At 36.0% G+C, this 16,360-nt stretch overlaps 1 protein-coding gene across 4 annotated transcripts in view; it reads right to left on the reverse strand.

Annotated features, from left to right (window-relative positions):
• The window catches only part of MCM3 (minichromosome maintenance complex component 3), a 59,989-nt gene that overhangs the window by 32,580 nt on the left and 11,049 nt on the right, over positions 1-16,360 (reverse strand). For 3 of the 4 annotated variants that reach the window (XM_087919347.1, XM_087919346.1, XM_087919348.1), the window contains exons 2-3: positions 1,758-1,870; positions 124-332 (exon numbers count right to left, since the gene is read on the reverse strand). In XM_087919347.1, the coding sequence (XP_087775473.1) occupies positions 124-332; positions 1,758-1,834 (286 nt within the window). In that variant the 5' untranslated portion in view covers positions 1,835-1,870. Of the gene's footprint in view, positions 1-123; positions 333-1,757; positions 1,871-5,181; positions 5,542-16,360 lie in introns of those variants that run through there. The other variant, XM_026712892.2, reaches the window with a different exon arrangement.

Below are 16,360 nucleotides of genomic sequence, written 5' to 3' on the forward strand. Positions count from 1 at the left end.
CAAAGACTTCTAAAACTGTAGGATTTATTGCTTTTTAAACAGAACCGTTCACCAATCATATCCCACCCATTTAGAATCAAAACTGCTTTGAACATCTTTTAGTGCACAGACTGCTTCACTCACATTTTGTAACAATACCCTCCACACAGACAATACAGCTGAGAAACTGGGATGTCAACGTCCGAGGCGTCACATGTTTAGATCCAAAGCTGCCTTCTAACCCAATATAAAAATCTTCGTACTGTTTCGAATATGTAGCATCCACAGAAGCAACGAAGTCTTTCAGGGCACGCTGGAAAGCCAGCAACTCCTCAAAGGCACTGTTCAGCAAACTGCACCAAAGATGAACAAGAGTTTTTATTGCCCTGTCAGAAAAAGCCTATATCGTAACAGGAAAACAATTCTCATTAAATATCCCCTATCAAAACTTACCAATGTTGTTAATTCCCAGTGTCCCTTCAAAATAAAGATTGCATTGGTAATCTTTAAGTATGCTAATCATCTTTAAATTTTCCCATACTGCACTTACCTGGAACTTTTGCTATTACCCTGAGTCATAATTAAAGATCAAAAATTAGACCCTCAGTTGCTCAATGACAAGCATCAGAGAAAGTCTAGCCATAAAAACACTAATTTTACAAAGTTAGAAAAGATATTTTGATTGTCACTGAGAACTGTTATTTTCAATAAGACCAATACTGTAGAACATTTGGATTGTGCCTTATTGTATAACTGAAGGAATGTATAAATTAATGACCAACATATAACAATGTTACAATTGTTGACAACATTCCAAAAATGGAATAAAGAGTTATGGATGCTCTTTTAATGCTCTTTATTATTCTATGCACATCGGTGAAATTGTGGCATTAGAAAAGCCTGGTTACAGAAACTGCTCAACTTTATTTGTATTCAAAAACCTCCAAGTTGGCCTTGTTAGTACATGGACTGAAGATTTCCAGCAAATTCTCTGGCAGTTATTTTACATACAGAGAAACCAACAAGACCAACTTGTAGGGATTCAATGACACCATTTTATTTTGCCAACGCAGAAGCAGATTAAATTTCTCAATTTGTTAACATAATCCAAATGATCTAGCTTTGACTTTTAAATATTTCACAGATAATATATAATGGACCATTCTTCTGCCTTATTTATAAAACCTAAAATCTCCAGATTCTTCAAATCAAAACTTCATTTCTTCAAGTCATTGACTAAAAATTTAAATAAGACCTGAAACATGGTAAGTAAAAGCGTTCAACAATCTTCATGTATAAGCAAAATTACCTCTGCAAATAGTAATTCCTTCCCATGATGGTAACCTTCATGTAATAAAACTGCCATTAAATAACAGCATTTTGTCTTGGGATGACATAATGACTTATGATAGCCTTAAATTAGATTGCATAATCAGTGTGTCACCAGAAAAATTTAACGTAGGTGGGCCAACCATCGTATTAAATTAGAATAAAAGGCACAACTTATAAAAATGTTCTGTAGGGATTCAATGACACCGTAATTACCAGAAGAGAGATGGCTTTGTGTGTACAGACTATGATTATTGAGAAATTTCTTTGTTTGGTTCACAAAGAAAATAATGGTCCAGGATGATTTTAACACAAAGCATGGTTGCCTCCAAAAACTCCTAAATGAGACAAGGACTGGAAGACATGCCTAAGCTACCCCAGGTTCATTTTGTGTATGGAGAAATGGGGAGAGGGCAGAACAAATATTTTGCTAACATTCGTATTCTTACCGACTGGCTCTTTTCTCATTTTTTCTGCGGAGGTCATTGATATTCACAATCAGGCGATGCCCATTGTCATTAATCATGTCCCGGACTTTACTCTGGTAAATTCCCTGATCTTCCTGGAAGGAGGGTAGGTAAGAAGAACTGTTTAGACAATATTAATTCATTTATTCTGAAAGTGGCCAAGAGGCCTTCCATTTCCTCATGGTTTATCCAGTGTTGCCTAAATAAAGCTACATTGTGTTTCCTCTCATGAAATCTGGGTGGAGAATAATATCATGATGCTTAAAGTTTTGCATCAAGTTTATTTAGTGAAATTGTATCATGTTCAAATTTATTAAACTACTTTCTCTTTCTGCAGTCACTTTAATAGGACTATATAGCACCTGTCTACAAACCACTTTTTCAGCATCAATACAGCAGCTGCATACAATAGCCACACAAACCCATGGAAAGATGCAGCTGTTATATGGAACTGAAACAGGTGCTATACTTGCATTCCTGCATGTTTTAGAGCACTATGCATCCTCTAAATAAATAATTTTGCTCTCGTTCTACAAATAAGAGCATGCATAACATGGTTTTGTAACTGGCAGATAAATGCAGTAGATATAGCTGGTTTTATATGCAAAATACTATGAAAGAATTGATTAGATACATCTCAGAGCAGACTGCTTTAAAAAAAGTAAAATAAAGTACTATAAAAAGATGTTGGGTTTTCAAAACCTACAATCATTAAATTCTGCTTTTACAGAAATTAAGTTAATATAAAAATTCTAATGATATGGGATCCAAATACAGTATAAGCTTAAAATAGCATATTTAACATAGCATTGTTTGCTTTTGCTAAAATAGTACATTAATACAAGTGGAAAATTGCATCCTGATAAAAAGCCAAGATTATTTTCTTACAATTTAAGTCACAGTTTTTAATTTGATTTAAATGAGTTTTTTTAAAAAGAAAAATCATATAATTTCTGACAAATAACAGAGTTGGTCACCCAATCCAAAAAAAGGAAATTAAAAATGTGTAGAGTAGGGCTGTCAAACTCCTGGTCCACAGGCCAGATGCATCACACCCATGCCCGGTTTAGTGAAGAGGAAAAAAGTCTCAATATGTCACATGATGCCACCATGATGTGAGTTTGACACCCTTGGTACAGAGCAAATTGTCTTTGCATTCACTGGAAGAAAGGTAATGGAATTCAGGATATCTACAAAAATTACAAGGAACATACAGAAGTGGACCCGAAAAGCTATTGACAATAAACATCCCATTTCACAAAACTCAGAGCACACCTTTCTAATAAAAGTGCACAATTTTCCCAATTTCACCCCAAAAATGAAACACTGCTACTAAGTAACTCTTTAGATGTTTACAATTCTAAATAAAATGAGGACTCCCTGCTGCTCTGGAACAATAAGTGATAAAGAACTTCCAACATGATAATAGTTATTCCCCTCCCAGTTCAACTTATATTACTGAGGACAATGAGACACAATTCCACTTCCACAAAAGCATTTAATAAGCCATGTGCAGTTGGGAGTTGTCTTGGCCCTTAACTAGGGAAAATTCCTGGCTTTACTTATTCTCACAGTGAAAAGAAGGAAGTCTTCATCTAATGCAAAATAAATAAATACAAAGAGGATATATAGGTAGTCCTCAACTTACAACAGTTCACTTAATGACTTCAAAGTTACAATGGCACTGAAAAAGTGATGTATGACCATTTTTTGCACTTACAACCAATGTAGCATCCCCATGGTCATGTGATCAAAATTCAGATGCTTGGCAACTGATTCAAATTTATGACAGTTGCAGTGTCCTGGGGTCATGTGAACAGCTTTTGGGTCCTTCTGACAAGCAAAATCCATGGAGAAGGCACAGTCATTTAACAGCCATGTTGCTAACTTAACAACCGCACTGATTCATTTAACAACCGTACCAGGGAAGCTTATTAAATGGAGCAAAACTCACAAATGTTTCACTTAGCAACAGAAATGTTGGCTCAGTTGTAGTTGTATGTCGAGGACTATCTGCATTTTATTATTTCAGCCTGTACAAAGTTAGCACCCACCCCCCTTCTATAAAAATAAAATATTTTGAGGAATATTTTAAAAAAGGCAGAATATTATATTTCCCTGGATGAGAAAAGGAGAAACATGTTTTTAAAGACAAAAAGCATCTCTTTGCAGCTCCCTGCCCCCAGCAGATATTTGGTGCCATTGAGAAAGACTGGGCAAGACAAAAGGCCTCCAGATCCAGGGTGATGGGATTAAGACATGACCTTTCAGGATTGTCTATCAGCAAAGCTCACCACATGGCATAACCAAGCCCCTACATTACATCAGCCCAAGGTTCAACCAAACTTGACTTCAAGACAAACACGACCCCACATGGCCCAATGGGAGTTTGATAGCAACCATTCCTTGGCACAGGAACAGAAAGTTCAAGTTCAAATCCCAAGAGAGTGAATGTGTGTGTGTCTCCTCCATGAGTCAGCTATCCAGAATCACGTGTGCTTGGTGGTTCTGCTTCACCATTAAACTATCTTTCCAATCAGTTTCCATATTTCAGTGTCTTTCTCCCCACTTGGAACTGATGGACATTTCTTCCAACAAGCCCTATCCAAATCTTTTTCTCTTTAAGAGAAGGAATTAGTTAGAATTACACATGAATATAAAATAGCAGTTCAGTTTGCTAAGGAATTTATAATATTCATATCCTTTCCTTTTGTGTATCATGTTGTATAAGCTGTGTATACTGTATATTTATATAAGTTGTATCTTGTTTATCATGTTGTTTCAGGTGAGAGCAGATGTTTTGGATTTCAACTTTCTATAATTAGCATGGGCGATAGCAAAGGATCATGAGGAGTTGTAGCCAAAAACTGACTAGCAAAAACAAGGTAGTCTTTACAATCAAGTTTGATCCTTCATGATTTTATTGATAAATTTAAATGTTATCCTACATCACAAATATTTCACAGAAGTCCTGCATCCAAGAGTTATGGTTAGTCATGGAAGGCAATTGCATGAAAAAGGATTAAAACAATGTGTTTAAACTATTATTAAGAAACTAAACCATAACTTGCTTCATCCTTGGCAAATTATTTGGGACTGTGGAATTACACTCGCATATTCTTAATGAAACAGATTGAAACTCATCAGGGTAAGTGCTATTTCTACCAGATGCTGTAATACAACTTCATCAGAGCACAGAGCTTTGCCTCCATTCGAAAATAAATTATCTAATTCCATTTTAACTCCTCACGAAGTAGACTCTACCCATTGTTTTGCAGAAAAGTGCTTTTTCTGAATGATTATTACTCCATTCCTCCCACGGTAAGATCTTGCCAATATGCATTTTTACGGCTTAGCAGTAAGACTGTCGCCTGGGTAAGCACAAACTCTCCGACCCCCTGCTCACCTCATCATCCAAAAAGTCCAAGTAATCTCGCTGAGCTTCTCGCAATTCAGCATCATCCAAAGTAGTTGGCGCGGGCGCTGCCATCTCTGTCTCAATTCCTCCCTAGGAATTGCTTTGGCTTCAGCGCCTAAACAAACAATTCTTCCTTAATAACTCTACTTGGCGCGAAAACCTGACCCTTTTTCCCGCCAAACAGCACGGCGGTTCTGCCTCTTCCCCGACGTCTCAGTTATTGTACCCAGCGACCAATAAAACCGCGCACATTTTACACTACAGGCGCGAACGTTCCGAAATAATCGCCAATCAATGAAGAGAAGGCTCTGCGGGTGAGTTCGATGCGTGTATATTTTGGCGAAAGGTATTGTGGGAGCTGTAGTGTCTGAAATTCAATTATTCGGATTTTGGTTTGAATTATCCATTTTTACATTTATAAACTAAAGTCTCACTTGGAAGAACTATGGTTCCCCCACTTAAATTTAAAGAGAGAAAAAAAATCACACGAGAGATAACAATACTTTCTTGAGAGAGACAAAAAAATAAGTTTATTCTTCAATGGTACAGTCGACCGGAAAAGGCGGAGTGACTTTGCTTTCCGTATGTATAATGGGAAGCGTAGTTTATTTGTAGACCTTAATTCAAACTATTGTTGGACGCTCCGTTTGTAGTTTTTCATCCCGTTGTCTTTGTTTTATTAAAAGACCCCGCTGCTTCTTTTCTGTATTCTTCAGAAAATATTTCATGAAACATTATGGTATAATGATTAAAAAATAGTGTTTCAACGTTGTAATTCAAACGGAAATTTCTACAAATAAAGCTCATGATTTTCATAAATTGTGTTATTTCAGCTTTTCTCAAGCATTTTAAAGTCACCTTAGGGTGTTTAGTAGTACTGCAAAACTCATTACAAAAATTGTTTTTAAGAGAGGTATCTGCAAGTTACATTGCAGAGTTTTTCATTGTGATTAATCCTTGATCTAAGTATTAAATCTGATCTGCAAAGATTCAGATACCCACTGGGAATGGAATTTAAAAAAATCCAAAATGCTTGCTGCCATCTAGGGTTCGTTTGGATTTTTGAACCCCCTTATTCAAGGCTTCACAATTCTTAACCCAAATTTGTCTTTGAATAAAAGAGAACAAGATGTGGAAAAATAATCGTTATAGCAGCTAGCTACCTAAGTGAAAGCATCAGCAATATTCCCAGTTCTCTAAAAATAGTCTAGTTTCTCGCCAAGAGGGGGAGCATTTCTTCATCTGTTTCTGTTTAAAATTTTAACTTGTATGGGAAAAGGCCAACAGAGAGCTCTTCAGAGCCAAACCCAACTGGAGGATGGAGGATATCAGAACCATATTAATTGGAAGGAAAATTACTTCCTTTTTCTATAATACCTCATTCCTGATCTTCAACCAATCCACCATCACCCAAGACTAGGCATGCACGCCCCTAAGTACCTGATTTCCAACTACAGCTGGCCTTAAATGCAAATTACTCAATGCAAGAAGCCTTGTGAATAAAATACCTGAATTTCTCCTCTTACTAAATATGGCTAAATTCAACATCATATTTGTCTGTGAAACATGGCTCAATGCATCTCTCCCTGACACCATTACCACAGTAAGAGATTATCATGTTTACCGATCAGATTGTGAAATTCATAGAGGAGGTGGTGTTACTATCTTCTATAAAAAGTCCTTACATCTAAAAAACATCCAAGTTACCCAGGAGCTTGCTCTTCCTGAGACCATCATCTGTGAACTATCCTTAAATATCACATTTCGATTCTTACTATGTTACAGAGCTCCTGATTATGACATCGAACATGTAAACAAGCTAAATTCACTACTAACATGGGCAATATCCTGCCCACACACTTTTATCTTTCTTGGTGACTTCAATCTACCTCATTAACTGGACCCTAAACGAATGTACAACTGAACCCATACATGCAACCTTCTACAATGCTGTTACAAATCTGGGACTGGAACAACTAGCAACCAACAATACTAGATTTAACAACTTCCTTGATCTCATCTTCTGCAATAGTTTGAATTTAATTTACAGAATACAAACTAAAGAACCCTTTTCCAACAGTGACCACAATATGATTGACTTTCGTCTCAACATACGCCCACACTAAAATCATCACAATGATGTAATCCCCAATTATAACTTCAAAAAAGGCAACTATGATCTTATAGACAACAATCTCTCATCCCTTGATTGGCAATCTCTATTCACTGGATGCAATACTGTTGAAGACCATTACAACATATTTTTACTTGAAGTCAAAAGAGTTATCAAACTATATGTACCAACAACAACTCCCCCCCCCCAAAAAAAAAACCAGATTACCTATAACAATAAGGAAACTTCAATCCAAAAAGAGATCACTCTGGCGGAAAAACAAATCTGGTCACATTGCAAACTTTAAAAGCCGATACAAAAATTTATGCCACCAGATAAGGACTGAATGCACCAATTATCACATTAAACAAGAGGAAAACTTTCTACGCACCAATTCCACCCACGCTTTCTACAATTTTGTAAACAACAAACTAAAAGACTCAAGGTCCATCCCACCCCTGATAGGACCTAATGGTAAAGACTGCAACGACGACACCATTAAAGCCAACATCTTTAATACATTCTTTGGTTCAGTATTTGTAAACAGCAATGGATCATGCCCAGTATTTCCTAGCCGAACCACAGAAAACTACAATGATCTAATACATATCGATTTTACAGAAGACAATGTTGAAAAAGCACTACACAATCTAAAACCATCTCTATCTATTCGACCAGACAGAATATGTGCCTACTTCTTTAAAAAGCTATCCACTGCCATAGCAGAACCTCTAAGCATCATCTTTGAAAAATCTTTCAGGACCAGCTCCTTGGTCACAAGCCACGGTCATCCCCATGTTCAAAAAGGTAGACCCCAGCCTAGTTGAAAATTACAGACCAATCTCCTTATGCTACATCACCTGTAAAGTCATGGAATCAATTATTAACCAATCCATTATCCTCCAGTTAGAGACAAACAACCTACTCTCCAATAAACAAACTATCCTGTAATCTGCAACTCTTACACTGCAAAAACATATGGACTACACAACTTAATCAGGGCAAAGCAATAGACGCAATCTACATAGACTTCTGTAAAGCCTTTGATTCAGTGGTACATGACAAACTACTTCTAAAACTAAAATCTTATGGTATCTCTGGACAACTGCATAACTGGATAGAAGCATTCCTGTCAAACAGACAACAAATGGTCAAAACTGGGAGTGTCCTATCAAATTCTGTACCTTTCAATAGTGGTGTCTCCCAAGGCAGTGTTCTAGGACCAACTCTCTTCATACCCTACATAAATGACCTCTGTGATCATATTAAGAGCAACTGTATTCTCTTCGCTGATGCTGTAAAGCTGTTCAATAACCCAGACAATACTTGCTACCCTTCAAAAAGATCTTAACTATGTATCAGAATGGTCAAACAAATGGCAACTTCAAATCTTAACAAATAAATGCTGTCTTACATATTGGCAAAAAAAATCAGAAAATAAAATACAAGCTGAATAGTCAAGACCTTGTTAATGATCCAAGCTCTGTAAAGGACCTTGGAATACTCATCTCTAATGATCTAAGTGCTAGAGCCCACTGTAACTACATAGACAAAAAGGCATTAAGAGTTGTTAACCTAATCCTACGTAGCTTTTTCTCTGGTAATATCACACTACTAACTAGAGCATAGAAAACATTTGCTAGACCAATACTCGAATACAGCTCATCAGTCTGGAACCCACATTACCTATCTGATATTAGCACAGTTGAGAAAGTCCAGAAATATTTCACAAGAAGAGTTCTCCATGCCTCTACACATTGTAGAATACCTCATGCCACCAGACTTGAAATTTTAGACCTAGAAAACCTTGAATTACGCCATCTTCGGTCTGATCTAAGTATGTATATAAAATCATACATTGCAATGACTTACCAGTCAATGAGTACTTCAGCTTCAACCATAAGAACACAAGAGCACACAATAGATACAAACTCAAGGATAACCACACCAAACTTGATGGCAGGAAATACGACTTCAGCAACAGAGTGATCAATGTCTGGAATACTCTACCTGACTCTAGTTTCTTCCCCAAACCCCAAAAACTTTAACCTTAGACTGTCTACTATTGACCTCACCCCTTTCCTAAGAGGTCTGTAGGGGGGCTGTATAAGCGCACCAACATGCCTACCGTCCCTGTCCTATTGTTTCTTTTATTTTTCTTATATGTACCCATTTCTTTCTTTTTTTTAAATAGATTTTATTGAATTTACAATTTAAAAACACATCAATGGTACATTTACAAAATAAAAAGAAAACGGCTGGGGGGAAAGAAAGAAAACACCCGGCCTAACACACCGGATAAAGGCCGTTGGGGGAAGAGAAAAGATATAGAGGGAGAGAGGGGAAGGGAAGGGAGGGAGAATAGGGTAGAAAGTACAATTAAAAACGAACGATATCTTTTGTGACAGTCTGTAAGGATCATTTCTCTTCGTCATATCCAATCTACTCTCTTTTCCATTATGTTTAAGTTACTCTATATCATTTACATAATTTGTCTCTGTGTAAGCCAATTATACCATGAGTCCCAGTTGTCATAAAATGTTGAGGACTCTTTGTTTTTTAATGCTATAGTTAGTTTATCCATTTCAGCACACTCACAAATTTTCTGAATAACCATTTGCTCTGAAGGTGTATGAGGTGATTTCCAACATTGAGCAAATGCTAATCTAGCCGCAGTTAGAATATGGATTATTACATATTTTGTCTTTTTGGATAAATATCTATCAGAGATCCCTAACAGGAAGAACTCTGATTTATAGTCTATTTGTTCTTTAGTTATCTCCTCCAACCATTTTCTGATTTTTTGCCAAAATTTTTGGGTAGTTTTACAAGACCACCACGTGTGGAAAAATGTTCCTTCAGTGCTTTTGCATTTCCAACACCTTGAGCTCATGTTAGGGTTCATCTTTGCCAACCTCGAAGGGGGTAAGTGCCATCTATATAACATTTTATACATATTTTCTTTGTACGCCGCCGATTTCGTAATCTTGATGTTTCTATTCCAGATCTTTTCCCATTCTGTTAATGTAATGCTTCTTCCAATATTCTTACTCCACATTATCATGTTCCCTTTCACTATCTCTTGCTCTAATTCTACCTCCAATAAATATTTATAAAATTTGGAAATATTCTTTTTATTTGATCCTAATAAGATTTTATCTAAATATTGTAATTTGCTATAGATTCCAAACTCTTTGATACCTTGTTTGTATCTGCTATGGATTTGTATATATAACCACTGGTCAATTTTAAATCCCTGTTCCTGTAAATCCTGTCCTAATTCTTAATTTTCCTAGAGGGTCTAATAAATCTTTATATTTAATCGCTTTTGTTATATCCAAATTGTTGGGATGAACCATTGCCTCCATTGTTGAAAAGCCAAATCGAATTTTTAAATAATGTTTTTTGCATATTTTTTCCAATTAGTTAATAATGAATCTCTAATAAGGTGTCTATGAAAATACGACTGTTTAGTTTTCCCCACTTCCCATAGAAATGCGTGCCACCCTCTCTGAAGGTTGTGCCCTTCTAAGGCTAAGGTTCTTTATTGAGTAAATTAACCCAGTCTTTTAACCATAATAAGTTGGCTGCCCAATAATATAATTCCCAATTTGGGAGCGCTAGCCCCCTCTGCTTTTTGCATCTTGTAAAGCCTTAATATTGATTCTAGCTTTTTCCCTTGCCAAATAAATTTAAGTGTTACCTTATTTATATCTTCAAAAAAATTTTTGGTAATTTAATTGGAATTGTCTGGAATAAGTAAAGGAATTTTGGTAGGATGTTCATTTTGATCGTGGCAATCCTGCCCAGTAGAGAAAGCTGCAGCTTATTCCAGGATTCTAGGTCTTTCTTAATTTGCTATAATAGTTTATTGTAATTATTATCTTTGAGCGATTTACTATGTGGTGTTAACCATATGCCTAAATATTTGTTGCCTGTATCCCTATGGTTTTTTCTAATTCTTTCCTCTGATTCTCTGTTAGATTTTTAGTCATTAATTTTGTCTTATTTCTATTGATCTTTAATCCTGCTACTGAACCAAATTGTTCTAGTTCTTTTATTAGGTTATGTCCTTTTTCCATGGGTTCCTCTAGGAAGAAAACCATATCGTCTGCGAACGCCTGTAGTTTATATGTACCCATTTCATGTATTCATAACTATGTATATACTTATACCTATTATCTTGTAAGCAATTGACAAATCAAATAAATAAATAAATAAAATAAATAAATCTTATCAATCTACCTCAATATTTTATCCTACAAGGTTGCTATTTACATTGTAAATGCAATCTGATTGCTTAATTTCTACAAACAATCTAACTTTGTCATGAGGATACAGGTTATAAAATATCTCAGCTATTTTCACTGGTAGTCATAACTAGCCATGTCCTCCATACATTTCTCACCCATTAAAAAAAAACTTCCTGACTTTAGGTGAGCAGAATTGAATCTGATAAACAATTGGGTGGGAGATCACTAAGGAAATCACATTGTTATAAGCTAGCTAGACTGAGAAGATGAAAAAAGTTCCCAGGAAACACCAAATGCAAACCAAATTCTGATTGAAGAAAATATTTGTAGCTCAGGTTTGACCTCTGGGGTCCTTGGTACTCTCTGAGCTTGAACTGTATAAACAAAGAACCTGGAAATATTTTTACTGCAATGAGGGGAAGTGGTATAATGGCCATTATCTTCATAGTAATAGAATGATTCAGCAGTGAAGTTTGGAGCAACAGAAGTGCCTTTAAAAACCAGTTATGGTTGTTTGTATTACAATTTAGCTCATGTTTAAGAAACAGGATAACATCCATTATTTTTCACCTGCTAGGTTTACACTGAAAATAGCTGGATGTGTTGAGAGATTTTATTTGGAAGAATCATAAAAAGGTATTGTATGCAATTATAGTGCCTTCAAGTCAATCTTGACTCTTCGAAACTGCCTGGACTGGTCCCTGCAATTTTCTTGGCAAGTTTTTTTTTTTTCAGAGTGGTTTGCTTCCTAGGCCTGAGATAGATTGACTAGTCTAAGGTCACCCACCTTGTTTTGTGCCTAGGGCAGAACTAGAACTTACCATCTCCCAGTTTCTAGCCTGGTACCTTAATTATTATACCAAACTGACTCTTGTAGGCATTTATAATGCTCTATTTATTACTGAGAAGGGGAAGTGGCAAGAGGGGCACTAGACTGATGACCAGATATGTTAGAGGATGCCCATGTCAAAAGATACTCTTTAGTCTTCTTTCAGTGTCTATATGGTCTCTTCATAGATCCAATTATCAGTCCAATTGGATTTGTTGATATTTTTTAGTTGTTGGTCTTTAATAAGAGGGTCCTCAAAATACTGGCTCTTAATGATACGTTTTTCAATGGATATGGTGATCTTTAATGGTATGTTCCTCAAAAGCTGATTGAAACTATTTTCTTATATATCTTGCACATTTGCCAGTTTGCTTTCCTCATTTGGAAAGCCAATTTGCTGTAGTGGTTAAGGCTTCTAGCTAGTAACTGGAACATTTGTGAATTGTAATCCTGCCTTAAGCATGAAGCCAGATGGGTCATCTTGGGACAATCATTTTCTCTCAAACCTAAGAAGGCAAGGGTAAACCACTTCCACAAGTCTTGACAAGAAACCAGCAGGGACTTGTCCAGGCAGTTACCAGGAGTCTGTTTGACTCAAAGAAACAAAGTAGTTATTTATTTCCTCATTTGGGCATTTTCTCATTTGGGCATTTCACTTTCTAAAGAAAGTATTCTTTTTCTTGTAACTGTCCCACATGCATCTTTTCTTAAAGCTGATAGTATGTTTTCTAATCCATGGTAACTATTCAACTTTACCTTTATTACTATATAAAGGGAACTTGTCCCCGCTCTGGTATTTAGAGAGAGATTAGACCCTCTTGAATTTTTGTTCCAACTTTCTGTTTCATAGTCCCTTTGTGTTTTAATAGTTTCTTATTGTGATCCTGTTGAACATCTTTGTCTGTTTTCGAATTTCATATGTTGCTTCAGCAACACACTGTATGTCTTTCACTTTAGATTTGGAATGCATCTTAGAATTTGTTGTGCAGAGACTAGGATGGCTCAGTAGCCTAATCTGAATGTTTGGAATTAGCCTAAAAATATTAGCTACTCCATAGATAGTGTGATCTGACTTGATTCCTGGATCTGGAGAAGGATTGAAAAATGGATTTCATGTAGCAAACAGAGGCAACTATCTCAAACTAGACCTTTAGGAGGCAAGATGTGTCAAATGTCATAAAAACATCAATGCAACAAATGTCAGGCTACATACGTTTAATACAGGTAAAAACTCCTTTGAGTTGAGCTTCATTCTTGGTAATTTCATATTTATATTAATGGAAGGCTCTTGGCAACAATACAGAAGTGGTTTGCCATTGATTTCCTTCAGAATAATCTGAATTCCCATTCTATCCCAAAGCCCTGGAATTTCCACTAATAAGGACTCTCATTGTAGAAAGCCACGGAGATGGCTTTGGAGAAGCTATGCAGAGTCTATCACAGAAACATGTTGAGTCTGGGAAACAAGGAAAATATTTAAGAACTCAGCCTGCTTCTACCCTAATTCACTGGGATAGAAGAAAAAAGGAAGGCAAAACAGAGTCACGTTTTCAAGATTCTGTTACTATAACCTATAAAAATAAAGTATAGTTCCAGTTATACTAATAGAATCGGTTTCCTAACATGGACTACATGTTAGGAAACCAATTCTATGAGGAATTGGCATCCATACAAGTGCTGAGCCACAAAGTCAGTGAGACTATGGCTACCTGCTGAATATACTACTATTCCTTTAATAATAGATAAAAATGGTAGGGATAGACTTCCGGTTTGAGCTTCTTCGGCGAAGGACTGAAATCCGTGATCATGTGCGGTTTCGATCCATGCTTGCCGCCAAAGCACCCCAAGCGGGCTGGATTCAGGGCAAAGCCACCCCGTAGAGGTGGTGAAGAGGGGGGAGGCCGCCAGCAGGGTCAAGGAGAGCTGCATCGCTCCTCCCCATCTGAACATTACTCCCTTTCCCAAAGGCAGTTGCAGCGGTGGTCAGAAATGGCCACCTCAAAGAATAACTCGACCGGAAAAGAATGTGCAAGAGGAAGATAAGAAGAGAAAGTTTTGGCTAACTGGGTTGAACTGAAAAAGCAATAACATAAAGTATCCTGGAATTTGAACTCTAAAGAATAACATTGTTCCCAAAGAAGATTTTGAAGCGGTGAAGGAAAGAGGGAAGGGAAAGGATTTGGATTTTTTTTCTTTCCTTCCTCATATTGACAGCTAAGAGATTTAAGTAACAAACTGACAAAAATCCACGTTGACATCAATAGGTATTCAAGCTGAAAATAAAATGTCAAAGGGATAACAAAGACTTTTGGATATTCCAAAACCTTTAAAAGAAGGAAAGGAGAGAAAAGGAAAAAAATAAAAGGGCAGGATCTGGAAAAATGGAGGAGACTGCCTGGAAGTAAAAGGAATTTACAGCGAAACTTCAACAAGATTCCTAAAAGATACATTCTAACTGAAACTTTGTAACAAGATAATAGAACCCCCGGAAGAGAAAGTGGAAAAAAGAAGCAAGAAGAAACAGCTTTGGATTATTTGGATTATTTGGTGATTTTTGGATTTTTGGTTATTGGATTTAAATGACTAAAATCAATTGGGTGGTTGTTTAAAAGTGTTTAAAATGGCATCACTCTTGGAAGAACTGAAAACGGAACTTAAAAAACAGAAAGAAGATGCACAAGAAGGAAGAGGTTTTTTTGGCTTTGTATTTCAATTTTTAGAAATGGAGATCTTGAACTATGAGAAACAACAAGAAATGCTTGTAGAACAAGAAGGGTGGGACAAAGAAGAAGCCATCTTTAATGACCAAGTAATTTTATGTAGGGAAAAAAAGGAAAGGGGGGAAAGAGTGTGAAAAGTGTAAGATTTAAAAAAACAACCAAAAAGAAAAAGAATAGCTTGAAAAGTAATTACAATATTAGGAAGAAACAGAAGAGAGGATTACAGGAGAATTAGAATCAGAGAGACAAGGGGTTTAAAAGGGGAGGGGGAAGAAGAGGGGGAAGAAGGAAGGGAAAATACATTATAAAGGACAGAAACAAGATATAGAGAAACAAGGAAAACGTACAAGGATTAAAGGTATAAGCCTATTTAGAAGTATAGAGATAATGGGTGAAAATTTAATTGAAAGAGGGATTCTGCAATGGTACATAAGATAGTAATGTTATATTAGAAATAGAAATAAACTTAGAAAATATGAAACAAGTGTGATTAAAATGATAGATAAAATACTTACTGGAATGGAATGTTTCTTAATAAATAAATGAAATAAAGAGAATGAAATTAGGAGAGGATGGGAACATTTTAATTATTATTAATGATTTATAAAAATTTAAGTGAAGAGAAATATGAAAGAAATATGAAAAAAATATGGAAATATTATAAGTGTTCTTAAGGAAGTATGATATTCAATTGAAAAGAAATGTTAAAGATGTTAAAGATTGTAACTAACATCAATGATAGAGCTGAATATATATATATGGCATTCAGCTTTGTTCGGGTATTTTCCCACGTCATTGTAGTCATGCTTTTAAAGTTGTAGCAACGTTTCGGCAGAATCTCATCTGCCATCATCAGGCTTCTGTATATATATTTGTTTTCTTAAGTTTTTGCGGGTACTTACATGTGATGAACACTATACAGAAGCCTGATGATGGCAGATGAGATTCTGCCGAAACGTTGCTACAACTTTAAAAGCATGACTACAATGACGTGGGAAAATACCTGAACAAAGCTGAATGCCATACATGTAAGTACCCGCGAAAACTTAAGAAAACACACACACACACACACACACACACACATACATATTCTCTTTAAGAACATATTTTAAGAATGTACCAAGCAGAATTTGATTGGAAGTTATGTGTTATATTGAATGTTACAATTGTAAAGGCATAAATTGAAGTTTAAATAAAAGTTGAATGGACAAAATTAAAAAATACAAAGGTGTCATACTCCATTCAGTAACTA

Source organism: Pseudonaja textilis, chromosome 1 (genome assembly GCF_049901715.1).
Source record: "Pseudonaja textilis isolate UNSWEBS1 chromosome 1, rPseTex1.2, whole genome shotgun sequence".
Lineage (NCBI taxonomy): Eukaryota > Metazoa > Chordata > Lepidosauria > Squamata > Elapidae > Pseudonaja > Pseudonaja textilis.